The sequence below is a fragment of the Neomonachus schauinslandi genome, chromosome 4, assembly GCF_002201575.2.
Source record: "Neomonachus schauinslandi chromosome 4, ASM220157v2, whole genome shotgun sequence".
Lineage (NCBI taxonomy): Eukaryota > Metazoa > Chordata > Mammalia > Carnivora > Phocidae > Neomonachus > Neomonachus schauinslandi.
The window spans coordinates 151966937-151994594 of record NC_058406.1 but is presented as its reverse complement, the minus strand read 5'-3'; the positions used below and the strand labels follow the sequence as shown (position 1 = coordinate 151994594).

General features: G+C 41.2%; 1 protein-coding gene across 1 annotated transcript in view; it reads left to right on the top strand.

Moving 5' to 3' along the window:
* Positions 1-27658, top strand: part of SNX31 (sorting nexin 31) — a 56449-nt gene that overhangs the window by 26734 nt on the left and 2057 nt on the right. The window contains exons 8-13 of the mRNA XM_021688652.1: positions 3108-3177; positions 8680-8772; positions 13333-13536; positions 18000-18113; positions 20952-21029; positions 27033-27089. Coding sequence (XP_021544327.1) covers positions 3108-3177; positions 8680-8772; positions 13333-13536; positions 18000-18113; positions 20952-21029; positions 27033-27089 — 616 coding nt within the window. The remainder of the gene's footprint in view (positions 1-3107; positions 3178-8679; positions 8773-13332; positions 13537-17999; positions 18114-20951; positions 21030-27032; positions 27090-27658) is intronic.

Below are 27658 nucleotides of genomic sequence, written 5' to 3'. Positions count from 1 at the left end.
CTGTATTAATTGACGGAATTTGTTGATGATTACAAGCAGGTGCAGTTCATCTGTTGAACTGTGGTATTCCCTAAAGGCCAAGGGTGGACTCAGCCAACTTGCAGTGAATTTGAACTCTTAAGTATTCAGCTTACATTCCTAAATGATTCCAACAATAAATGCATATAAACCAGGGCCAGCCATACTCCTAGATTGATTGAACACCTTGCAGAAAATACTACCCTTTCCCCCAGAAACAAGAAGGCCTATGGAGAGCCAACAAGCAGAAAATAACAAGAAGCACCCTGGGGCGCCTGGGTGGCTGAGTAGGTTGAACATCTGACTCTTGATTTTGGCTCAGGTCATGGATCTCAGGGCTGTGAGATAGAGCCCCACGTCAGGCTCCACGCTCAGTGGGGAGTCTGCTTGAGATTCTTTCCCTCTGCCCCTCCTCCCATTCTCTCTCTTGCTCTCTCTCAAATAAATCTTTTAAAAAAAATAGGAAGCACCCCACATATATCCCATAATCTGTAGTTCGCAGTGTTTATTACCGTGGCTGTATTGGATTGCTTCTTTGGTTCCCTCTCTCCCAGCCCAGCTATTCTGTAATCTGAGGACAGAAGTCTTATAGAAAGGCATTTTGTAATCTAGGAATAGTAGCTATCTTGACCTCGTGATGCCTTGCTTAGAGCTCCAGTCTGTGGTTTTGAATTTTGGAAGGATATTTTGGGCAAGGCTAAAAGTTCATATACTGCTATTCAAAAGTATTCTGAGAAACTGTCAAAACCTGTGGCATGGAACCCTGAGAAGGGGAAAAGGAAAAACCCTGAGCAGTTCCATCTAAGTGTTTCTGGAAGCTGCTTAGTATAACAAGTGGCTGAGCATGATTATTCCTGGGATCAGAGTATGTGAATCTAAATCCCAGCCCTCTCAGGATTTAGCTGAATAACCTTAGCCAAGTTACTCAAGCTCACTAAGCCTCAGTTTCTTTGTCTGTAAAATGGGAATAATAATAAAAGTCTACCTCAAACAATTAATATGAGGGTTAAATAAAATAATTCCACATGCTCAATAAATTTTGGTCTTTTTTTTTTAAAGATTTTATTTATTTATTTGAGAGAGAGAGAATGAGAGAGAGCACATGAGAGGGGGGAGGGTCAGAGGGAGAAGCAGACTCCCTGCTGAGCAGGGAGCCCGATGCGGGACTCGATCCTGGGACTCCAGGATCATGACCTGAGCCGAAGGCAGTCGCTTAACCAACTGAGCCACCCAGGCGCCCAATAAATTTTGGTCTTGTTTGTTACTGTTATATTGAGGATAATAACGATAATAGTAATAACAATAACAACAGAAATCCCTGGGGCTTAGACTGTTTGCTCATGGGCTCTCCAGAGAACTTGACATCAAAGAAGACATGAGGATTCTGTCCCTCACCTTGAAGCCTTAATTGGAAATTGGGCTTAGCCTATGTCTTCATTAAATAGGTATATTCTAGATCATCAGTGCAAGAGAAAATGTCATTCACTTGTCAGCGTCTCGGATCCAGGCGGGTTGCCTTTGCTTAGGGGAACTGGGAAGAAAGGAGGTCCCACTCCAGTTGTTAGAGCTGAGGGTCAAGTCACCCGAGGGGGAGAGCCTGGAGTAGGATCCTGAAGGTGACTTGTCCTCTTTCTAGGAAAAGTCTAAGTGAGTGGGAGCAGGGAGGCTAGCTTAGCTGCCATGAGCTGTGGGATTCCCAGCAGGTGAAGCATCACAATGAAGCCTAGCCAGCATTTGGGGGATTTTTCTCTGTCTGTGAATTCTCTGGTGCATCTCTCCAATTATGATGTGGTTCCTTCCAGACCGGAGGGAGCCCACCCTGGCCTCTCAGAGCCCCAGTGTGGGATGGGTCTGGGGGCTCTCTAGCTCTGACGTAACAGTTGCTCTTCTCTGCCATGGAGAATAGGGTGTATGCGCTGCATGGCAAATTAGCTAAATAGAATATAACAGAGTGCTTCCGTTGCTTCTCCTCCAGGAGGAAGGTGATCTTCAAGTTACATTTTCATCCTTTCCTAATCTATGCCAATCCCATTGGTCTATTAACCATTCACTTCTAAGTGCAGTGATTCTACTTACGTCTGCCTTCAGACTGGTTTAGACCAGCTGCAGTGGATCCTTTCCTGACCGTTTCCATCCATTCTCAGCAGCTCCTGTGCTTATACAGGAGCTATGTTTCAGTTTATCCTGATGATTCTGGATCCGTTAGACAGACATGGAGCCCTGCCATTTGCAAGTCACTTTGTGAAGGTCCAGAGGGGCAACTCCAAATAGGATGCAGCCCCGACATACCTGGTATCAAGATCAACTTGATGAGAGCAGTGATCAGGATGAATTCAGAGTGCTAAGGATGCACAGAGGATGGAGTGGAAGCCTTGGGGAGTGGGGACCAGAGGATGCCAGGGGAGGCAGATAAGTCAGGGATGGAGGCTGGGGAGGGCAGTGGTCTTCCAAGCAGAGGAGAGAACACATGGTTGGAATGTAGAGTGTGAGGGAGGGAGGTGGGTCATAGATGGAGCTGGAAATGAAAGCTAGGTATCCCATGACGGGCACCATGGAAGGGAGCAGGATGAGTGATCTAACTCCTGGGACTATGAGAGTCCAAAGATTACTCAGGAAAGAACACTCAGGTTCGAATGCAGAGCCTGAGACTGAGTGGGGCAAGGCTGAGGCAGATGGCCTGACAAAGAGAGCAGCTCGGGGGATAGACGGGGGTGGCCTGGGTACAGGGCAGTGATACAGATGTGGGTACGGGCTGATGAAGACACCAGGTACTGTGGGGTGGGGAGAGGGCATCCACACTTGGGGACTGACAGTGGGGCTGAGTGTGAAAGGGGCTGTGGACCATTTTCCGTCAGCTTTATTGTTTGGCATCTTTACTCTCAGGGTCCACCAGGCAAGAGCTTACAGTGTAAAGAAAGTAGGAGACAGAGAGGTGGAGGGACAAACTGAAAGCCAGGCGAGGAGAGGGGTGTTAGAAAGGGGGGGCTCAGTTTAAAGTGTGGGGGGCCACCACTTCAGAGAGCACTTTCTCCCAGGTGTGCCCACCAGCCATGTCATATGAATGAACTTAATGTTCCTGAATCACACAGGTACATGGACCCATCCCTGGACTCCGTGCTGATGGACTGCCCAGCAGCGGTAGATTTGATCTATATGCAGGTGAGGGTGACCAAGGGCTCTCAAAACATCAGATGTTCTTGACCATTTGAGAGTGAAACCATTAGAAAAAATTTGTAATAGCTAAGAATTCTACCTCCATAGCTAGAAGAGGGAAATTCACAGAGACAGAAAGTACAATAGAAGTTATTAGGGGCTGGGGGGCAGGGAGTTATTGTTTAATGGGTACGGAATTTTTGCTAGGGATGCTAAAAAAGTAGGTATGAGAGAGTGTTAATAGTTACATGACATTATGAATGTTTTTAGTGCCACCGAATTGTACACTTAAAAATGGTTAAGAAGTGGGGCACCTGGGTGGCTCAGTCAGTTAAGCGTCTGCCTTCGGCTCAGGTCATGATCCCAGGGTCCAGGGTTGGAGTCCCGAGTTGGGCTCCCTGCTCAGCTGAGAGCCTGCTTCTCCTTCGGCCTCTCCGCCTGCTCACACGCGCGCCCTCTCTCTCTCTCTCTAAAATAAATAAACCTTTTAAAAAATGGTTAAAATGATAAATATTATATGTATTTTACCACAGTAAAAAAATTTTAAAAAGCAGCAGAATTTAGAAAGAAAGTTCTACCTCCATTTTAACAATCTCTCTGAGTTTTCTAGCCGACACTCCATCATCTGGGCCAATTTCCATGAGCTTAGAAATGATGTCCCTGATAATCTAAAGCTACATGTGGTCCCTAAATCTCATTTTAGCATCATCTTCTTTTTCCCTGAGCTGACAAGCAGCGTATCTGCCCGCAGGCCCCGCTTCAGGGGTGTGTAGCCTATGAAACAGCACTGGGCCCCAAGCTCAGATGGGCCCCACACTTGTTTAAGATTCTGCTGTCGCCATCTTGAAATCCTTAATTTTGGAACAACAGACCCCACATTTTCATTTTGCATTAGGCTCTGCAAATTATGTTACTGGTGCTGCCTACCCCGGTGCCCTAAGCCCCAGAAAGTATATTTAGAGTTTGGCTCCTTTCCTTTCCCGGACTCGGGAAAGGTGGTGAAGGTTCTACTAAGCAGTGGGACGGTTAGCGGACTCTGCCTCTGTGATAAGTCCCCAGTTACCCCCCGACCCCCCTCTGTTCTCCTGCCTCACCAGCCCCCTGTCGCTACATACACGATGTTTCTCCATGGAATGGGAGTTATCACTTACACAGAAAGGCAAAGACAGGGTACCTGGTGACTCAGTCAATTAAGCGTCCGACACTTGGTTTCTGCTCAGGTCATATCTCAGGGTCGTGAGATCGACCCCACATCAGCTCCATGCTCAACAGGGAGTCTCCTGGAGATTCTCTGTCTCTCTGCCCCTCCCCTCGCTCACTCTCATTCTAAATAAATAAATAAAATCTTTTAAAAAAGGCAAAGACAGAGTGGCGGATTTCCCTTTTATATTCATAAAGCAAAGGCTCGTCTTTGAAGAATGACCACACTTCCGTATTATCTTGTAAAGCAACGAGCAGGTGCTTTATGCACCCAGAGAGAGGGAAACTGCTCGGTGTTTTACTAAAGCTGTATGCAAAAGGACTGCCTGGCACAGGCCAAGCAGGGCAGCCGAAGGCAGGAGAACTCACCAAATGCCTCAGAAGAACTAAAAGTAATTACCAGCTGGGGAAGGTGGGCATGGCGGGTTCACACACCATGCACCAAAGTCACAGGGCACTGTGCCGCCATTTAACCAGCAGTGTTTTTACTTAGTGTCTCACAAAATCATGGTACCAGAATCCACAGTATCTTCAATTTGACAAAGTAGAACATCATTGACATCTGTATTTTCCCCACTAGACCACCAGCCCCATGCAGGGACCTTGGCTTTTCCAACGCTGGATGTAGCACCTGGGGGTAGAACTGAGCAGACACAGGAGCCCAGCGGCCAGAATGTCTATAAGGGGTCACAATCCTAATACCCACTCCTTCTTATGTGACTTTTTTTTCCCAGATTTTATTTATTTATTTGGGAGAGAGAGACAGAGATGGTGAGCAGGGAAGAGAGGAAGAAGCAGACTCTCCACTGAGCAGGGAGCCCAATGCGGGGCTCGATCCCAGGACCCTGGGATCATGACCCGAGCTGAAACCAAGAGTCAGACTTAACCAACTGAGCCACCCAGACACCTCTCTTCCGTGACTTTTTAAGAGACCAAGGCAATTTAATAAATCATCTTTACAAAGCTCTTCTAAATTCTAAGGAGGCAAATCAAAATATCACTTATTACATGTTTAATGTTCACTGTTGTAGTTTAATGGCTAGAATATAGTTTTGAGTTCATTTCTTATCATATTTTAATTAAACCCACGTTGCGTGAGTTTAACTTGCCATTTTAAACGTTTACCGAGGCTCATTGCTGTTGTATCCTGCTATTACAGCACGTTATTAGTTGTGTCTGGTCTCTTTGATACCACGTCCTTGGGGACAAGGCATCACCCAATTCTATTGTTCTGGTGGGAAACAGAGTCTTTCTGGCCTGGTTTCCAGGATACGTTGTGGTGAGAAGTAGGACCTGCCAGCATCATCATAGGAATTTTATCTGTCTTCATCAAGGAGTTGTAAACCAGAGAGAAATGGCCCGTATTTCCTCTGCTTATAGCTGGGGGGAGAAAATGGCTTCACAGAAAGCGCACTGAATTCAGTTTCGAAGATGCGTTCTGCCCCTTGCTGTGCGGCAGGCTGTCTCTCCGTGTGATCTGGGGCCCGTCACTTCATCCTCCTGAACCCGGCACTACAACGTCCCCCTGTTAAGCGATGAGATTGAACGAACAGTTTCTAAGTTCTCCCTCCGCCCGAAGAGACTGGTATTCAAACTGTAGCTCTTTGCCTGGCAAAATCTTCGAAAGATTGTAGCTGACATTATAATCATCTGTGCCATTATCATCAGCATTCTCATTGTTCACTGAGTCCATGCAGAGGTACCAAGAAGTCGGCCCCAGGGAGTCATGACCACCAGTGTGGTCTCTTTTGCTGAACTCTTCTCAGCTCCCCTCGAAAGAAAATGCCTCCCTCCCTCTCTGCTCCTGTGGTATTTTGTTTATACCCTCCATTATGGTGCTTCTCACCCAGCCTTGTAAATACTGCTCATATACCTATTTGCCTAACTAGACTCTGAATGGCCCAGGGCAGAGACTGTCCTGGGAGCTTAGGGTGTGTGAAGGTATGAGAAGCAATCATCCTTTTAAATAATTAATGCAGAAAGTTCTTCGGAGTTCTTCGGATAAATAATGATGCCATCATAATTAAGGGACACCCTTTTGATTTTTCTAAAGCAGGTGTGCCCCATGAGGTCCTAGGAGCCAAGTGGACTCCCACATGTTCCCTTTCTTTTTCTTTTTTAAAATTTGAGTAACATTAACAGAATGGAAGATTGTATATAAAACTATAAATTTCTGGGTTTTCTCAAAAATATTGAGGCTTGGTCAGTTCTGGGCCTGCATTTCAGCACCACTGGCCGGTATGGTTAACTTTGTGCAAATTAGAACAAGAGGTCCCTTCCTCCAGGCCGGCCTAACCCTGTTGTCAGGGCCCGTGGCTCGGGGAAGGGAGCACGGGTTGACCATTAGCTTCCCCGGAGCTCCATGGGCCGGCGCCCTTTATGCAGAGGCTGGCCTACCCATACAGGCCTGGCCTTGCTCTGCCATGCCTCCACCAGCTGCAGCTGAGTGGCTGATGCCTTTCTTTATGTTCCTCACTGCTGTACCCTCTGCGGGGGATACGAGATATGTGTGTTTGAAGCTTGTGAAACCCATGGCTTAGGTGATTTCACTCGATTTTAAAAAATTAGTTTCTACATCAGTCTCCAGCAGCCAGTCTTTGGGGAGCCAGAGAACTGAGCAGAGCCATTTGTCTAAACTTGACTCTCTCATTGTTAGAATGAGGTCCTGTATGTCATGTATTTGATGACCCGTGAGCCCATAATCAGGGTCAAATCTTTTCAAAGGTAGTGAAACAAAAGCAGTCCGTTCCTGCTGATGTAGGGCATTTAAATCTCTGTGTCTGAGAGTCCCAGGTCCCCTAATGCTGAATGACATATCTTCAGTGAGTCCTTACTGTTGTGACTGCTGTTCACCTTCTTTCTTTAGCCATGCTTTTCTCTTTGATATCCCTGCCCTGTGATAACAGCCCTTACAGGACTCTACCACCAAGTAGAATTCAGGAAAGGAAAAGGTGTTCCGTTCTTCACACCCACGTTGATTCCATTCAGGCATGGTGTCTAGGTTCAGTTTTTAGAATAGTTGGTGACCATGAGAAGGTCTTGGGGAGGTTAGGTGCCTACATGCTCAGAATTCAGTGGCTTGGGCAAGGACTTGGTGCAGTGGCCAAATCGGGATTTTAACCCAACTCTTGCCACTTACTTGTCGGGTTGTCTCGAAAGCCATAACCTCTCTGGAGGTTTACCCATTTGTAAGATGGGGGGATGTTCCTACCCCACAGAATAATTTGGAAAAAGTCAATAAGAAAACCTTTCTACAACAGGTTCTCAACAAATACTATTTTTCTTCTCCTCTCTAAACCCATCTCCTTTTCCCCCAATCTAAAGAGCTAAATCAAAACTTTATGCAGCTTTTCATTCTCTGTTTGGAGATAAAGCATAACCAATAACACTGAGGGATGGAACACGTAAACTTACATTCAGACTAGGGTGTAAATAAGTGCCTGACAATTGGCAAAGAATTGTTGAGTGTTGGCTGTGTGTAAGACCTTGGACAAGGTACACTGAGGCGAAGGACTCAAGGTTTTCCCCTGAGGGGTTAACAGGCTAACTGAAGACCAATGGAAAACTTCGTTTAAATCATGATAAATAAAAATAGCACAGGCTAATCGGCAAGTTTAAATCCCATCAGTTCTGTATGGTACTTCCTGTTTCCCTAAACCCTTGCTAGCCCTGATTATTATATATATTTTAGTCTTTGCCAAGTTGAGAGGCAAAAAAAAAAAAAAAAAAATTACTGATTACTGGTGAGGTTAAATATAGATTTGTAATTTGGAATTCCTTTTTGTTGATTGCTGATACATATTCCTTATTGACATTTTTCCTATTGCTTTACATGAATAATACCAACTTTTCCCCCACATATGATGCAGTCATTTTCTCTGGTTTGCCATTTACTTCTTAGTTTTGTTCTTGATGGTTTTTATGTACAGAAGTTTTATATTTTCATGTAATTATATATTCCTTTATATTTAAAAATATTATTCCTTACCTCAAGATCAGATATTTTTTTTTTCTGAATCTTTTTTTTTTTTTTTGAAACATCTAAACCTTTATCTGGATTTATTTGATTGGGTGGCATGGGGAAAGAGCTAACTCTATTTTCTCTCCCAAGTGTGGCCAGTTTTCCCCAAACCATTGGGCGATCTCTTCCTACACCCACTAATTTAAAAAGTAACCTTTATAACATGCTAAATCCTTACGTATGTCCACTGGGGTCTGTTTCCATAGCCTTTCATACATGAGTGTGTTTTTGCCAGATTAATTCATTTCTGCTAAGGTTGCTAATCCTACAACTTCTGTTGTTTTAAGGCAATTCAGGACTTTGAAAAAGAATGGGCCAAACCCACACAGGCTCAGAGGCAGAAATTAGAGGCTCTCCAGAAAGAACACAACCAAACCAAGGTAAATCAGATACTGTACCAAGAGAAATCCCTTGGAGGGGAGTTAAAGAAACATATTAGAATTGAGCTGTTTCTTAATTTATAAACCCATCAACCACTAAAAATGGGGTTCTTTTAAAAAATGAAAATACTGTCATTAATTTTTCTGATTATATTATTTAAAGATTCTGAAAAATACAGACAATAGATTGTGATGAACGCTTTGCCCACTTAATATAGACCCTCAGCATTTTTTTTTTAACGACCACAGAGTATCCTGTTTTATAGTTATCATTTAGCTAACCAATTTCTTATTATTTAAAATCTGGTGGTTTCCTGTTTTTGCTGCTATAAATCGCTCTGGCAGCGAGTACCATGAGGCCCAGGACTGTGTTTAATTTACACATACCCTGGAAATTCCCAACACCTGGAACGGTTCCTAGCTGAAGGTCCCTGAATACTGCAGGCCGCATCCTCTGTCTTTGCGTACGTGTTCTGTTATTTCTTAGAATATATTTCTAAAAGTCCATTTTTAAAGTTCCATGAAGATTGTACCAACTCACACTCCCCCTGTCCCCAAGCAGTGATCCAAGCCTGACGAACAAGGCATATTTTAACAGAAGAAATGGACTCTGCTTCATAGTGTTGTCTTCTTTATCCTTTAGACTTTGCCAGTGGTCACCACTTTGCCAGTGTTCACTCATTGATTTTAAACAAAATGCAAACAAAATTTAGAGGACTCATACCTACATTAGTATAGAAAGTAATTCTTCAAAAGATCAGATATTTTGAGAATTTCACTGATGGGCAGGATAAGAAAAGGAAAAAGCATCTACTGCCATGATTTAATATTTTCCTTCCTTGGTATTCTGCCTCAGGTTTGTCACGAAAATTTTGGGGTTCAATTTCAGTTATAGTGTTTGTTTTGATGGATAGGATATTTAGATACAATCAGATACATCAGCTGCTTTGGATACAATTACAGATTCTAAGTGGATTTCTGCTCCCTAAACTTTTCAATTTAATAGTTTAGTAAGAATATTGTTTTTACCATGTGCTATACTCCACCAAAATTTGTATTTGTATTTTTGACATAAAACAAATTTTCTTTTCTATGATGAATGTTTTACCTGATTTTACCATACTATTTGTAATAGTCATCTTTAAAATACTTTGAGTGCATGAATTAGATGGAAAAAAAAAAAAAACAAGAACTGAACCATGATTCAAATGAACTGATACTCTCTTGAAGCATCTAAGGATACTGGCATAAAAACCAGCATTATTTAAGTGTTTATAAAGTTCTTCTGCTAATAGATTCAGCACATTAACAACTATTGCTTTACTTTATGTCCATGTGCAAGAAAACCTGGAGTTGAAAATGAGTGAAATTAGGGGCGCCTGGGTGGCTCAGTTGGTTAAGTGTCTGCCTTCGGCTCAGGTCATGATCCCAGGGTCCTAGGATCCAGCCCCACATTGAGCCCCACATCGGGCTCCCTGCTCACTGGGGAGCCTGCTTCTCCTTCTGCCCCTCCCCCAATCGTGCTCGAATACTCTCTCTCAAATAAATAAATAAAATCTTTAAAAAAAGAAAAGAAAGAAAATGATGAAATTAATTTAAAGGAGCAATTAGTTGATCTAAATCATAGATGGGCTAACTACAGCCCATGGACCACTGTTTTTATAAATGAAGTTTTATTGGCACACAGCCATTCATTTACATACTGTCTAAGGCTGCTTTTTGTGCTAGGATGATTAAGGTGGGTAGTTATAATAGAGACAATATGCCCAGAAAACTGAAAATATTTACTATATGGCTGTTTACTCAAAAGTTTGCCGGAGCGCCTGGGTGGCTCAGTCGTTAAGCGTCTGCCTTCGGCTCAGGTCATTGATCCCAGGGTCCTGGGATGGAGCCCCACATCAGGCTCCCTGCTCGGCGGGAAGCCTGCTTCTCCCTCTCCCACTCCCCCTGCTTGTGTTCCTGCTCTCGCTGTCTCCCTCTCTGTCAAATAAATAAAATCTTAAAAAAAAAAAGTTTGCCAACCCTCAATCTAAATGAAAATATATGAACATACCTTTTGTAGTTATGCTTGTTAAACTATCTTTTTCAGGTGTAAGCTTCTTTAAAAAACTAATTTTCTTTTTTCTTTTTCTTTTTTTTAAAGATTTTATTTATTTATTTGAGACAGAGAGAATGAGAGAGAGAGAGCACATGAGAGGGGTGAGGGTCCGAGGGAGAAGCAGGCTCCCTGCCGAGCAGGGAGCCCGATGCGGGACTCGATCCCGGGACTCCAGGATCATGACCTGAGCCGAAGGCAGTCGCTTAACCAACTGAGCCACCCAGGCGCCCTAAAAAACTAATTTTCTTAAAAAAAAAAACGAAACAAAACCCAACTAATCCTTGCAGATTTCTTTTACTTTGCATATGGTCAGTAACATCACTACACCTGCTTATTGAATGACAAATGCCCACAAGCATTTGAGTTACTAATTCATCACTGACTTTCTAGAGAAATGGAGCTTAACTTTTAAACACTTTCCGTCTCTTTGAGAGCATTGCAGCCAAGAGTTGATTACAAAACATTTTTTAAAGTGTTACCAAGCAATAAGATAACAATTTGTAGCATATAATAAATAAGAAACTATTGTAGCAAGAGCTTAAAACTGCTCTGTATGCTGTGTGGCAAGATTACTCAGCCCTTCCCCGACCCCTGCATGCATAGCGTAACTCAGGACCTGTCGTTTCTGCGGTTTCCCATTGACCCAGAGGAGGGCCAGGCAGCTTACCGCATCTCCTAAATTGAATGCGTGAACCACCGCAAATGAGCTGGTACAACGAACGATGTGAGGCTGGAAGGGACAGGAGCCTCAAATACCTCTCCCGCCTTGTAGTAACAGTCAGCTGCCCCTCACTGCTCATGTCTCGGCACATTTTACTTTCTCAGAGAGGGCTTCCTATAGTCCTTGAAAGGACTTACCTTCCTTCAAGAAAGGATCTGGAAAGTGCCAGGTTGTCACTGAGTGATCTCTCTGATTTAACCATGTGTTCAAGTGAGAACTCCCTTTTCTTCGTGCTTATCTCCCACAGCATCAGGCAGGACCATGGTGAAAGCTGGAAGAACCAGGGAGAGGTCCCCAAACTGATATCAGCTTATTAAAAACCAATGGGTAATAATAATGCTTTGTTACAAAAATGAAAAGTCCCAGATAGATATTGTCAGGACAGGATGCCTGGACCACAGGTGTGAACTGCAACTGTCCTCTGTTCTTAAGCCAAGTCAGAAGCAGAGGGAAAGGGGGCACCTGGGTGGCTCAGTCAGTCAAGCATCCGACTCCTGATTCCGGTTCAGGTCATGATCTCAGGGTTGGACAATTGAGCTCCGTGTCCGGCTCTGTGTTGGGTGTGGAGTCTGCTTAAGATTCTTTCTCTGCCTTTCCCTCTGCCCCTCCCCACTGGCTCTCTCTCTCTCTCTCTTAGAAAAAAAAGAAAGAAAAGAAAAGCAGAGGGAAAAGCTAAACCTTAAAAGTTTCATAAAGGTGTTCCCTTGACACTATTGGGCTGTCTCTAACTCTATTTAGAAAGCAGACTCACTTTCTCATTTTATTGCCATTTGCAAAAACTCTTCCTCGGACAATTCATACCATCATCATATAATGCAGACTGTAAAAATTAACTACTTTCTTTCTACATAGACCTGAGCTTAGTTTTTTTTTTTTTTTAAATTGCCTTTTTTTTTTAAGGAGGCTCAACATCAAATATAGGGATTGAACTCACAACCCTGAGATCAAGAGTCACATTCTCTACTGACAGAGTCAGCTAGGTTCAGCATTTCATTTCATTTCATTTCATTTCATTTCATTTCATTTCATTTATTTATTTATTTATTTATTTATATCTATTTATTTAATATTTTCTTTCTTTCTTTCTTTCTTTCTTTCTTTCTTTCTTTCTGTCTTTCTTTCTGTCTTTCTTTCTTTCTTTCTTTCTCTAAGAGAGAGAGTGCACGCAAGAGAGAGCACAAGCAGTGGGGAGGAGCAGAGAGAGGGACAAGCGGACTCTGCACTAATCACAGAAACTGATGTGGGGCTTGATCCCAGGACCCTGAGATCATGACCTGAGCCGAAACCAAGAGTTGGCTGTTTAACAGACTGAGCCACCCGGGCGCCCCCAAACAGCATTTTAAATGTACACTTTTTGTTTATTTTGCTGTTGTAATTTGCTGAGATAGAATCCTATCTACTCATTCATTTGATTCACTCTATTCTCCTCCATTCATCATTCAGTCACTGAGTATTTTTGTTCCCACTATGTACCAAGCACTGTAATGGGAGCAGAGACACAATGGTGAATGAGGCAGAAATGGTTCAGCCTTGGCAGGACGCACCATGAACTTCCCCAGGCCTTATTGTCAGGGAGCACAAAGGACATTGTCTTTGTTTGTATCATCCAGAAGAAAAAGGTGCTTTCACTGTGGCTCAATTCCATGTGTTCCACGAGAATGGCAGTAGCTTCTGACATAAGGTTGTCACCTTTTTCAAGCAGTCTCTTGCTTCTTTTGCCCTACCTTCACCCCCGGAGCAGTTTCTGGAGCTGTCCCAAGAGGTCCGGCACTATGGGTACTTGCAGCTGGATCCGTGTACCTGTGACTACCCAGAACCAGGCTGTGGGGCCGTCCTCTCTGTTGGCAATAATGAGATCAGCTGCTGCATAACCCTGCCTGACAACCAGACCCAGGAAATCATTTTCCAGATGAACAGAGTGAAGTGCTGGCAGGTCACTTTCCTTGTAAGTATCTTGGCACTTTGCCTTACCCGTGATTTAAAGTCTCTACCCGTGGTTTAAAAATCCTATTGTCTTTGGATGACAAAATGGGCCTGCCGTTTGCATCACTACCTTGAGTGGACCGGCATCTAAGCCACATGAAGCATCACCTAATGGTAAAACCTGTCTCTGGTCTGGTGCAAGTGGCCCATCCATAACAGTAGAGACAGCCATCTTCCCACTTGGCAACAACAGGCTTCTTTACTGCTTGGAGGCTGGTTATAGTAATACGGCATAGAGAAACAATGGCCACTGTTTATGGAGTACTTAATACAGACTCAGTACTGACAAGATTTCTACCCTTGGAAACTGGATGCTGACCAGTGGAGCTCTCCTTAAGGATCCCCAGCCTCATACTTACATTGCCATCTCCTCCCAGAGGAAATGCTATGATCAGATGTATTGAGTGCCTACTTTGTATCAGATGCTGTTCTGGGTGCTGCCACATCTATTTAATTACATTCTTGCAATAACTCAGTGAACTAAGTGGGATTATCCCCTTTACACAGGAAACTGGGGTTAACTCGGAGAGGACAAACACTATTAGAACAACCGCGACCCCCAGTTGCTAAATCCTTGGAATCCACAGGGATTTTTTGGCTGGCACAATACTAAACCTCTCTGTGGCGTTTGGTGTTGTCAACCATTACTTGCTTCTCAGAATTCCCTCTCCTTCCTCCCCTGTTTTGTGGGCTGCCTCTTCCTCTGAGCACTTCTGAAGTGCTCGTTTCCCCTGGGGTTCCATTTCCATCTTTCCTCTACGTATTCTCTGAAATCAATTGCCTACCTCCCTGTCAAAAGGTCCAGTATTTCCTAATGCCTTCTGGACATCTACACCAGGTGTCTCATGGACATCCCAAACGCAGCCTTTTCCCAAACCAGACTCATCCTTGCCCTCTCCTGCCCATTCTAGAGATCCTCCCCACTGTGTTCCCCATTTTGGTAAATACGACTTCTACCACCTGCTGAAGGCCAAACCAGTGATCTTGACATTTTCAGCGTATGATTTCAGTCTTTTAAACTTACAGGAACTTGTTTTATGGCCCCAAATCTGGTCTATCTTGGTGAATGTTCCATGTACACTTGAAAAGAATGTGTGTTCTGCCACTATTGGGTGAAGAATTCTGTAAGTGATCCATTAGGTCAAGCAGTTGACAGCATTCAGATCTCCTGTATCCTTGTATGTTTTCTACTTGTTCTATCAGTTACTGAGAGAAGAGGAATGTTAAAACCTTCAAGCCTAATTGTGGATTTGTCTATTTCTTTGAGGTTTATCAGTTTTTCCCCTCTTTTCCTGCCTTCTATTGATTAAGTATTTTATGACTCCATGTATTTACACCATTTTTTTCTTTTAGTTGTACCTTTTCATTTATTTATGGTTACTTTAGACTTCTTGAACTTCTTGAACATTCCACTTTTAATTACTATACTACACAAAAAGTGTAACAACACTGTACTTCTATTTCCCCTTTTGTGATATTTATTGCCATATTTCTACATATATAATCCTCATGCTGCATTATAATTATTTTTGCTTTTAAACAGTTGATTCTTTTTAAACTTTTAATTTTGATGTAACTGTAGGTTCGCATGCAGTTGTAAGAAATGGTACAGAGATCCTGTGTATTCTTCACCCACTTTTCTCAAATTGTTAGTTACATCTTGCAAAACTATAGCACAACATCAACACCAGAATATTGGCATTGATACAAGCAGGAGTCCAAACATTTTCATTATCCCACGAAGCCCTCATGTTGGCCTTTTAGAGCTCTACCCACTTTCTCTCGCCACACCTCTCTTTAGTCCCAAGGAACTACTAATCTGTTTGTTATTTTTATAATTGTGTCATTTCAGGAGTGCTACGTAAAACTTTTGGAAGTGATGGATATATTCATTACTTTGATTGTGGTGATGGTTTCATGAATGTATGCTTATGTCCAAACTCATCAGATTGTGTACATTAAATATGTGCACGGTTATTTTTTTACATCAATTACACCTCAATAAAACTTAAAAAAATAAAAACACAAACAGGTTTTAGAAACCTAAAACAAGGTTATGTACTGGTCAGTTGATGAAAATGTTGTGACCAGAGGTTTGCAGGAACCTAACCCTGCATTTCCCCTGGAGCAATGACTCAGTGTTCAGTAATGCAGTGTTTACAGAGACTTTATAGAACAGGACTACTGTGAATAATAAGAATTGACTGCATTTAGGAGGCAAAAATATAAACAAAAACAAGGAATTGATTACCTTACAAATGTTCTTTAAATGGAATCATATGTAGCCTTAAGGATTGGCTTTTTTTACTCAGCATAATTCTTTAGTAATTCACTCAGATTGTTGTATATATCAGTAGTTCGGTTCTTTTTATTGCTGAGCAGTATTCCATGGTATGGAATGGACAAGATTTATTTAACCACTCACCCAATGAAAGATACCTGGTTGTTTCCAGTTTTTAGCTATTATGAATAAAATTCCTATAAACATTCATACGTATGTTTTGGAGCACAAATCTCCATTTCTGTGGCATAAATGCTTGGGAGTACAATTGCTAGGTTATTTGGAAGTTGCATGCTTAGTTTTTTTAAGAAATTGCCAAACGATTTTCAAGAGTGGCTGTGCTAATTTCCATTCCCACCAGTGATGCATGAGTGATGGAGTTTCTCTGCATCCTCATCAGCATTTGGTGTTGTCACTGTTTTTCAGTTTAGTCATTCACCTAAGTGTGGAATGGCATTTCATTGTGATTTTAATTTGCATTTCCCTCCTGGCTGATGGTGCTGACCATCTTTTCATATGCTCATTTGCCATCTTGTCTATCTTCTTTGGTGAAATGTTTTCTTCCATATCTTTTGCCTATTTTCTCATTGATTGTTTGGGTTTTTTTGTTTTGTTTTGTTTTGTTTTTACTGTTGTTTTGAGAGTACTTCATATATCCTAGTCACTAGTCTTTTGTTGGATATGTGGTTTGCAAATATTTTCTCTCACTCTCTAGTTTTTCATCCTCTCAACAGGGTCTTGTACAGAGCAAAAGTTTTTAATTTTGATGAATTCTAATTCATCAGTTTTTCATTTTATAGATTGTGCTTTTAGTGTTGAATCTAAGAACTCTTTGCCAAACCCTGGTTCCTGAAGATTTTTTTCTTAGAGTTTTTTCCTAAAGGTTTTACAGTTATAGGTCATACATTTAAGTCCATGACTCATTCTGAGTTAGTTTTCATCTAGGGTGTGAAACTCAGAACGACATTCCCTTTTTTGCCTGTGGAAGTCCACTGACTCAGCACCATTTGTTGCAAAGCCTGTCCTTTAAGTGACTTGCTTTTGCACCTTTGTCAGATATCAGCTGGGCATATTTGTGTGGATTTATTTCTGGATTCTCCAGTCTGTTCCATGATGCATATGTCTGTCCCTCCCCCAGTACTACATACACAGTCATTCCCTTCCTTTGTAACAGCTTTATCAAGATATAACTCACATACCATACAATTCACTTATATGAAGTGTACAATTCAGGGGTGTTTAATGCATTCCCAGAGTTTTGCATCCATCACCACAATCAGTTTTAGAATACTTTCATCACCTCAGAAAGAAGTCCCATACCCCTTAGCTCACGTCTGTATCCCCCCATTCCTACCAGCCCTAAGAAGCCACCAATCTGCTTGTCTTTATAGATTCACCCATTCTGAACATCTCATGATTAATGGAATCATATATGATCTTTGTGACTGGCTTCCTTTACTTGGCATAATGTTTCCAAGTCCACCCTTACCATAGCATGTATAAACACTTTATCTTTTTCATGATCAAATACTATTTTGTCGTATGGATATACTATATTGTGTTTATTCATTCATTCATGGACATTTGGGTTGTTTGTCTCTTTTGGTTGTTATGAATTATGCTGCTATGAACATTTGTGTATAAGTTTTTGTGTGGACATAGGTTTTCATTTCTCTTGGGTATATGATTAGGAGTGGAATTGCTGGTACCATGATGGTAATTCCATATTTCATTTTGTGAGGAACTTCTAGACTATTTTCCAAATAGTCTGCTTGATGTTATGTACCCACCAGTGATGTATGAGGGTTCTCCCCATGCATGGACAGATCATTATTCAGCCAAACATCTGAAAAGAGCTCTCTGGAGCTCTTATTCTGTATAAAGTCCTTGTCTGTGATCCTCTGCCCCACAGATTGCATCCAAATTAGGTGCCCATCCTACCTCCTTCCATATACCTGGGTTTGCTTCCCTTACAATACTTATAATACTTATCATACCAAACTGTGGTAACTTACTTTCATAGCCCCTCATAGACTGACAGCTTCCTGGGGATAGTGACTATATCACTTGTTTTAACATTTTGCCCAGCAGTTAATAGCTGCTTAAATTTCTATTGGAGATCAAATACTATCTTTTCTCTGTAGGGAACTCTGCTGAATATGGAGGGACCCCAGCAAACTCTCAACCAGAACTTAGAGCTCAGATTTCAGTTTAGTGAAGACAGTGGCTGGCAGTGGTTTGTTATTTACACCAAGCAGGTGAGTTCTTGGGACAGCACATGAGAACCAGCACTGAAATGCTCTCCTGCTTGCTGGGGTGAACAAAGCACATTACCCTAACCCAACCAGAGCAGAGTACTAGAATATGCTATACACCCTCCTTTTTGGCCTATAATACTGTTTTTTTTTGTTTATTTTTTGTTTTGTTTTATTTTACTGGTCACCACAGGCTTCATGTCGATTACAAATGAATTTAGTTACTAAATAACAGAAGACTCAACTAATAGTGGCTTAGACAAAGCGTTGGTGAACTTTCTCTCAAAGGGCCAGATGGTAAATATTTTAGTTTGGGGGTCCATCTGGTCTCTGTTACAACTACCCAACTCTGTTGTAGTACAAAAGTAGCCACAGACAATATGTGAACAAATGGGTATAGTTGTTTGCCAATAAAAATTTATAAAAACAAGTGAGGGGCTAGATTTATTGACCTCTGACTTAGACAATACAGATTTTTATCTCACTTAACAAGAATACTAGAGGTAGATGATTGACATCCCTTTTATCTGGAAGGCAAAAGCTTTGCCTCAGAAGCCCCAGTAGACTTTCCATTATGTCTCATTGACCAGAACTGAGTCTCCTGACCACTCCTAGCTGCAAGGGAATCTGAGAATCAAGTATTTAGCAAAAAAGAACAAAATTCATGATCAGCTTAGAGTAAGCATGAGCTGGGCACTTTGTCATCAGACAAAATCAAGGTTCTATTAGGAGAGGAGAGACTGTTGGACAACAATCCAGGTCTTCCATGGCTTTGTAATTAAAGTTGGAATAAAATTTTTTTTTAAAAAGACTTAATTTTCTAAACACCAAATTCAGCTGAAAAATTCTATGAAATAACTTAAGCTATTTCAAATTAGAATCAAAACTACAAATGTTCTAAAACGAAACCAAAATATCAAAGTAATCTTTGCGTCAGCATTTCATTCAACTTAAGTCACTGGCGATCACACTAAGTTCCATGGAGCACTGTGGTTTCAGGTAACCAAAGCTCCCTGAGACACTCTACTTTTAGTATAGTTGTGATCACAAGATAATAGATACCAAGGTCCTCTGAAAAACATGAAGAGCTAAACCAAATTCTAGGGTAAAGAAATGGGCCATCAGGTTCACCTTGAATATGAAACATCCTTAGGGAAATGGTAGGATGGTTTGCAGTCACTTGGAGAGATGCAGATAGATCTTGGCAGTGAATCCACCTACCCTTGCCCAGAATGCTAAATGCAGTAGTTAAATTTTATTATGGTCTTTTAATCTAGTCTGTACCAAATGAGTTTAAGCCGCTATAGAGAGTGCAATAAACATTCTTTTAAAGGATTCCTAGTAAGCTCTTATTTCCTTTGGAGTGTGGGTTTATTGATACGTACCCAAGAGCTACTCCTGCAAAAGGAAGAAATGTGGCTTGTGTGCCTTGCAAATACAAATGAGGCCTTGGACCCCAATATTTTCTAGACCCTTTAAACAATAGCTCACTGCCTTTATATTGAATAAGCCTTACCTGGTTTATAGCCAAGTCTTAACCTACATATTTGTGCACATCATATGGAATATGGAATCGGTCCACATCTTATGCGGCATTATTAAACACCCTTCCAAGCTCTATCAATTCAGGTTATGTTGTTTAACTATTTCATATCCTAGTTTTGTGTAGGTTATATATATGCACAGATAAAAGAGTTAGTTTTTAGCTAAACCAGGAAATCAGAATTTGTTTTTGTATGTAAATCCCACGTCTTCTACTCTTTTCCTTATTGGTAGCAGTGCCTTTCTTCTCTTCTACCTCCTTTCTCTCCCCTTAAATGAATTATAAATTAGCCAATCTCTACAGTCCTGCAAGACTCTGAGATGCTACCCATATGTAGCCATTCTCCCTCTAATTCTGTCCTATCCTCCAAGAGTCTCTGCTTTGGCCACAATCCCAACCTGGGTTTTCTCTCTCTTTCCTTTCTCCTCCTCTCCATCACTACCCTCCCTTCAGTGCAGTGACCATCCTTGAGCATAAATTTATACTAAGAGCCTATAACCTCAAGCTTTGAGCTTCAGTTGTCTCAAACTTTAGTAGGGCCAAAAGAGAAAAGTGCAAGCCAAGCATTGCGAGCAGGACAAAGGAGAAAGAGGATTAGTGGCAAAGGAGCAAGTGGGAAAATTGCAGGGAAACTTAAATGGGCACGTGGAGTGAAGATCCTGGAAAAAGGAAACCCCAGCTTTTGTGTAGCAAGATGTCTAACGTGGGTCTTGGCACCAATGATGAGCCAACAAAAAGCCACAGGTGATCATGGGAGCAACCATCAGTCTTAAAAGTGAGTGATTAAAGATGCCAGAAAAATAAGAAAGTGCTGAAAAACAATTTTTGGGGGTTCAGTAAAAGCCATAAGGTGTTAATATACCCTTTCAAACAGACAGGTTTATGCCTAGTAACAGGTCTGTCAACAATTATGTATACAATTAAATGTAAGATCAACCATCGTCAGTTGATTTGATTACAATAATAAGCACTTTTTATTATTTGTTGCTTGTAAAACATGAGCTGCTTACAAAGTAATAGGAAAAAATAGGAGGGGAAGTTTTAAGAGGGAAAATGATTAGTAAATGTAATGATTCTCTGTCTTTTTAAAAATCTACCCTAAGTACATCCATGTAATTAAGAAAATGTATGGCTACTTGCTAATTGCATATTACGCAAATTTATGGAAATTAAAGATGAAATCGAAATTCTTCAAAGCGTGCTATTGGAGAGCAGAGTTCAAAATCTGCTTTGTGGTGTGAGGAAGGAAGAAAGACAAGATCTCTTCAGTTGAGAGACTTTATTTCTGGGTTCTTCAGGCCTTTTTGCTGAGTAGCTGCTTGAAAAAGATGATCTCAGAAAAGATGCTAAAGCTAGCTGCAGAGAATCCAGAAATGGTAAGTGCTCTTATCTGTGTATCTTTTTCACTTTAAGTTCCCACCATCAGCCAACATTAACCTACAGGGATGAATTCTGATCCTCTGGTGAAGAACCCAACCTCCCAGAAATGAGCTCCTCTGCCTTCTCTAATGAGCTGTCTTTAGAATTCAAGCCATTTTTCCAAGAGAAGTATCCTTACATTGCTCTGTATCCTTGTATCTCTGCTTTCCCCCAGATGGAAGATTCCAGATTTTCCATAAAAACTACATCATAAAGTCAGGATCCTGAGAGGTCTTTAACACAGCAGCGATGAACTTAAATAAACTCTACAGTTTTGTCTCTAGAAAGAACTCAAAGTTTCTTGAAGCTTCGACTGTGCCAAATTAAAATGCCATTAGAAGTCGAAAGAAGCCATAGAGCAAAAGAAGCTCTCAAGGCTATAAATTTTTCTCAGTGTAAAATTAAACTTTGCTTTTCTAGTCTGTGTCTCTTCAATAAAGGCCTAGTAACTCACTGAAAGGGTTGGCGGCAGGCTGTAAAAAGAGACACTGAGATTTTAAACTTTTTGACTTGCCTTGTCACCATCATGATACAAGCATATCCCAAATAAGACAGTACAATTAGAGTTTTAAAGATGATTACAAATACTAATGCCTAGTTGACATGTATAAACATTTTTTTTTTTTGCAGAATGTTATACTGATCTTTAAAAATGCAAAAGAAAACATTTGGAAATGTTCCCTAATGTTTTCATTTAAATTGAGTCCTTTATAAGAGGATGGGTGACATCTTTCATTGAACGTTGCTCTTTACTAGACTTTACAGCTTTTTTTCTGAGAAAATAGTTGCATTTTATCCTTATTTCTCTTTCTTCTAGAACTGAAAATATTTTCTTGGGAAAATAAAATTTACTGCCCCTTGGTATTCAAACAATTCAAAATGTACTATAGAGTAGCAAATCAAAGCAATGAAAGAATCATGGATGCTTGTTTTTAAAGAGTCATAAAATCCAACCTCTCATGCAGGATGGACCCCCTTAGGCTCCAATTATTATATATATACAAAAAGAAGAAGAAAAAGTAGTTAACTGAAGTAGCCCCATTAAAGGGGAGAAGTACTCTCAAATGTGGCTGAATAAAATGTAAGCTACTTGATGCAGGAAATACTTGTACAATGAATAGCTAAAGAGTTTGCTAAATAATAGAAGGTAGTGACCTATTTAAAGTTTAAAAAAACAACAACCACACTAACTACATTCTTTAGATTTGCACACAAATTGAAACCTATCCTTTCCCGTGGCTGATAGTGAAATCAGCATATTAGTCAATATTGCATTGCTTAATCCAAATACTCAACAAGTTTTATTTCCACAAGGTCCTTTTTTTACTTTCTTATTTTGGTTCTTGGAAAGGAAAGTTAAGACCCTTCCTCTGAAAAATTGGTTTTTTTGGGGCCCCTGGGTGGCTCAGTCGGTTAAGTGTCTAACTCTTGATTTCAGCTCAGGTCATGATCTTGGGGTCCTAGGATCGAGCCCCCTGTTGCATCAGGCTCTGCACTCAGCAGTGGGAGGGGCTGCATCTGCTTGAGATTCTCTCCCTCTGACCCTCCCCTCGCTCACTCGCTCTCTCTCTAAAGTAAATAATAAAACATTTAAAAAATTTTTTTAAAAAAGAAAACTGGGTTTTCAAGGGGATGTTGTAGGGATAGTCCACATTTCAACCTGAAATTTCATCTACAAACCCCTGGGTAGAATGAGACCCTAGAAAGTGAAAAGAGCAAGCAGATCAGCTCTTTGAACTGAGTTCTGGGCTTCCTCACAAAGCACAGTTGACTAGAACAAATCATTCTATGGAACTTAAAGTAGCCATTATAAATGTATGACTGTGACATTCACTCATTTTCTAGGTAAACACATGAAGTCTGAACTGACACGTATCATTTATAAAAGGCTTGTATGGACTAGGATCCAGAGGTCTCTATTTTGCAAGGCAGACTAGATTCCAAGATTTTGATAATCATGAAGAATCTGGAGAGGGGGAGAAAAATTAAGGAAACTGTAACCAAATGAACCCCATAAAAAAGCAGATAGTCCCTAGAAGCAGATTAAATAGTATTATTTTATCCTAGTAAGAAGAAAGGCTTTGAAAGAAGAAATTTAGTGCTAACTTTAATTACAGCTAATTCACTTAGCTATAGGCAATGCTTTCAAAGGTGAGACTTGAACCATTTCTGAAGAGATCATTAAAATTTGAAGTCAAATAAATGCACTAAAAAAATGTAAACACACAACAAAATCATGTTACTTTTTTTTTTTTAAGATTTATTTATTAGAGAGAGAAAAAGAGAGCATGGGCAGGGGGAGGGGGAGAGGGAGAGAGAAAGGGAGAAGCAGACTCTCCACTGAGTAGGGAGCCCGACACAGGGCTCCATCCCAGGTCCCTAGGATCATGACCTGAGCCAAAGGCAGACACTTAACCACTGAGCCACCCAGGGACCCCAGAATGTTATATTCTTAAAGGCAGTATAAATTGCAAACCAGAAGCGGAAAAAAATTGTAACATTCTTTTTAGAGCTATGCTCCTATGCAAAACCTTTAAGAAATAAATTTTGTTATTATTTGCTCCTTTTAACTAGAACAAAACTTTAAGAATTATGTGAAAATGAAGTGTATTTGTTAGTAGTAGGTTTGGCTATATATAATGAAGAACAAAACAAGACAGAAGAAGTGTCCTAGGTAAAATAAAAGTTTGTGTCTTTCTCATCTAAAAGAAACCCAAAGGTAGGCAGTCTAGGGCTGGGATAGTGGCCCCATGATGTCACCAGAGACCTTTCTGCTCTGCCATCTTTAGTGTGTGGCTTTTCACTTGTGTTGAAGATGGCTGCTGGAGCTCTAGTCATTACATCCACATTCTAGGCAGCAAGTATGATTGGAAGTGTGAATGGCTCATCTCTTTTCTTTAAGGAAGGGTCTCTGAAGTCCCACAGAATTTCAGCTTATGGCTCATTGGCCAAGAGTTAGTCACACCACAGGCCTTCACCTACCTGCAAGGGAGTCTGGCAAATGCAGTCTTTTTACAGGGTATGTTGTCTCTCCAAATAAATTTGGGTGGTATTACTAAGAAAGAAGGGCAGATAGATAATAGAGTAGGCTACCAGCAATCTCTGCTATTGAAAGAAATCTAAAAGACATCAAGAAAAGAAAGCAGATATATTTTATGCAATAGATGTGTTCTTTTTTTTTTTTTAAAGATTTTATTTATTTATTTATTTGAGAGAGAGAGGGTGAGAGACAGAGAGCACGAGAGGGGAGAGGATCAGAGGGAGAAGCAGACCCCCCGTTGAGCAGGGAGCCCGATGTGGGACTCAATCCAGGGACTCCAGGATCATGACCTGAGCTGAAGGCAGTCGCTTAACCAACTGAGCCACCCAGGCGCCCTGCAATAGATGTGTTCTTAATGAGTTTCTGAAAGTGTATCATTATTATTATCTTGTATATTGAACCATAATCTGAATACATGAGAGGTATTAGGAATAAGATGGTGACTAATTTTCTGAATTGAAAAACAGTTTATATTTTTAACAATCCGTACCTAGTTTGTTTTATTAGTTTGTGTATTTTTTTCCTTAGGTTTACTAAAAAGTGGTTCTGAATCTCTAAATTGGTTTTCTGGAAAATAGCAAAGAACCAAATGGCTTTCTGATTCTGGCTTGCCTCATACCTCTCACCCCCAATGCCAACTACCATCACCATATGTATTTTCCTCTCCACTCCTCTTTCATTCTGTGCAAGATCAGACAATGTAAAAGGCCACTGGGCTCAGAGATCATGCTTTGAAGTGTGTTTCTGTCACATGTGAGGAGGGGAAACAGCAAGGGCAATATTATCTGATGTCCCAGGAATGTCAGCCTTCGAATAGTTGGCGCTGTCTAGAAAACAAAAAAAGTACAGATATATTACAGCCCACTTGAGACTGGTCTGAGCATAGCAGGTGGACAGAATTTTAGAGAGCCAGGGGGAAATTACCATGTGAGCGTAAGTAGACTATTAAAAGAAACTACCTGTTGATGAAGAAGAGTGTATAGGAATACTGCATTATGAAAAAAGGATTTGCTCTCTTCCCCCCCCCAACTTTATTCCTCCTGGTATATAAAATATTTAAAGCCCTTATTCGAGTAAGTCAAGGAAACAGATATCAGAAATTGCTTAACATTCATAGTAGGTTCTGTTTATTTCAACATAGGGAGGGGAGGAAGATGAAGGAGAATAGGAGAGAGAAAGATTCTGAGCTATTTTTGCCAACTTCTGTATTTCATTGCACAAGGCTACTTACAAGCTATAATGTAATATTGTAAGCAATAACAATAATACTATAGCAAAACACGTAAGACAACAGAGCATTAATTTCTCATTTACCAAGACTTAATACTGATTTTTTAAAAAAGATTTTATTTATTTATTTATTTGAGAGAGAGAGCGCGCACGTGAGTGGGGAATGGGGCAGAGGGGGAGGGAGAGGGAAAGGGAGAGAATCTCAAGCAGCCTCTGCACTAAGCATGGAGCTGATGTGGGGCCCCATCTCAGGACCCTGAGATCATGACCTGAGCTGAAACCAAGAGTCAGATGCTTAACAGACTGAGCCACCCAGGCATCCCTAATAACTGATTTTTTTTTTAATTATTAAGCTAGGCTTCAAATATATGAACATTTCTATTAATACCAACCTAAAGGAAGTCCTTTGCATCCTTCCAAGCAATCTATTTTATTACAATATTAACTGTAGTTAAAAGACAAGGCTCTTTTGCAGTGTCATGTTATTTATCCCACTTATTTTGAAACGTTCCTCCTTATATTCTCATGAAAAATATGCAGTAATAAACAATTTAATTCATCCACACCTCTTTCTTGCATTTACAAATGCCTCTATTTACCATGCAGTGGTTGGAAACTCAAGGATCCAGAGTCAAGGAGTTTATTTGTTAGAGGAGAAAGGCAATAGAGTGATACGTTGAGACCCGCACATAACTCTAGTTGCATAAGAGGAGTGTTCTTTTCCTCGAAGAAGAGTCTAAGAGCTGTTTCTCCCGAGCCCTGCCTAGGTCATGTTTCTTGGCTGTGCCAGACAACTGCTAGCCTTTCCCGGTTCCCTGTCCACTCTCCCCCACCCCCGCTCTGCGCCCCAGAGACTCCTCTCCGTGTGCTGCCATCTTGCTCTCGGGCCTCCCACCGGGGTCACCCATGGGAAAACCCAGCGAGAATGGATGGAGCGTGGAAGAAAAGTGAGATTGCGCGATTTCTCCGATTCTGTTCCTGCTGGCACAGCCTTCTGCGGAGGGCCAAGCTCCTGGAGGTGGCCTCTCCTCCCCACCGCTCTCGCTCCTCTCGTTCCAGTAGCAGCTGCTATCCGTGCGCCTTCAGGCCCAGGAGCCCCTCACGGCTAGCCCCTGGGGGCTCCAGCATCCCTTCCCTGACTCACTTTAATCCTGGCCGCACCTCCATTAAATAGCTCCTTTTTTAAAACGCTCCTCAGCAGTGTGTCATCTGTTTTCTGCCGGGACCCTGACTGTTCTATTAAGCTTACCTTATGTACATGAGGTATATTCAAGTGTCTTGAACTTCTGCTTGATCTTCACTTGATTCATGGTGCCTTTTGATTAATCCAAGCCCCATTTGGCTTTGATTCAGCGTATGCATTGGGGCTCTGTGGATTATTTCAGGATTTAGGAGTTCATTTCATGTGAAGTCCTTCTAGAAGCTCTGTTAAATCACAAAATCTATAGGCAACCACCAGTGTTAAACATGAAGCTTCACTTCACTTTTAGGGGCTCGATTTCTGCAACGTTCCTACATTTGCAAATGAAGGGGGGGAAGGTGCGGATGGGAGGCAGGTGTGCCTGCTGACTGACAGCCTTTGAGACCATTAAGAGGATTATTGTGGAAGGGGAAATGTGCTAGTTAAATAGATTATTTGTGTGCTTGCTTCCCCAGGCTGTGCTGACTGACATTTTACTAATCTATTTAGCAGATTGAAGTTCCAGAACAAGGCAAAAGTAAAAAATACCACAGTCAAAAAAGCCAGGTCTGTGAGTAAAATTATGTAATTGATACATCATAATTTTGATAAATCTGTCCTTTTCCCCCTTTAAGTAACCAAAGTCATTCTACTTTTAAGAATAAGCCAGAATTTTCGTACTCAGAAGCTCCTCCATGTAGGATTGGGCCAATTGGAGGACCATCACAGAAGTATAGTATTTTTACTGTAATACCCAGTAGGGCCAGGAGACATGCTCTCCTGAATTTTTACGTAGAAAATTTCTAAGAAGAACATAAAATTCTTTAGTGATTTTCTTCTACACTCCATGCATTTTTTTTTTAATCCTCTTTCTGGTTTACATTTTCGTTTCATTAATTCTCTGCAGTGTACTCCGTAGAAAACAACCTTTAAGTTTATTAAATACTGTTTGGAGCATTTAGGTTTGTTGGGCAGATAACAATAACAGTAAATATCATTCTAGAAAGCATTAGTAGGCACTTATTGCTAGGCACTGTTGTAAGCACTTTTATGTGGATTACCACGTCATTCCCACCAAAGTCCTATAAATCACGGGAGGAAACAGGTGCGGAGAGGTTAGGTGACTTGCCCAGGTT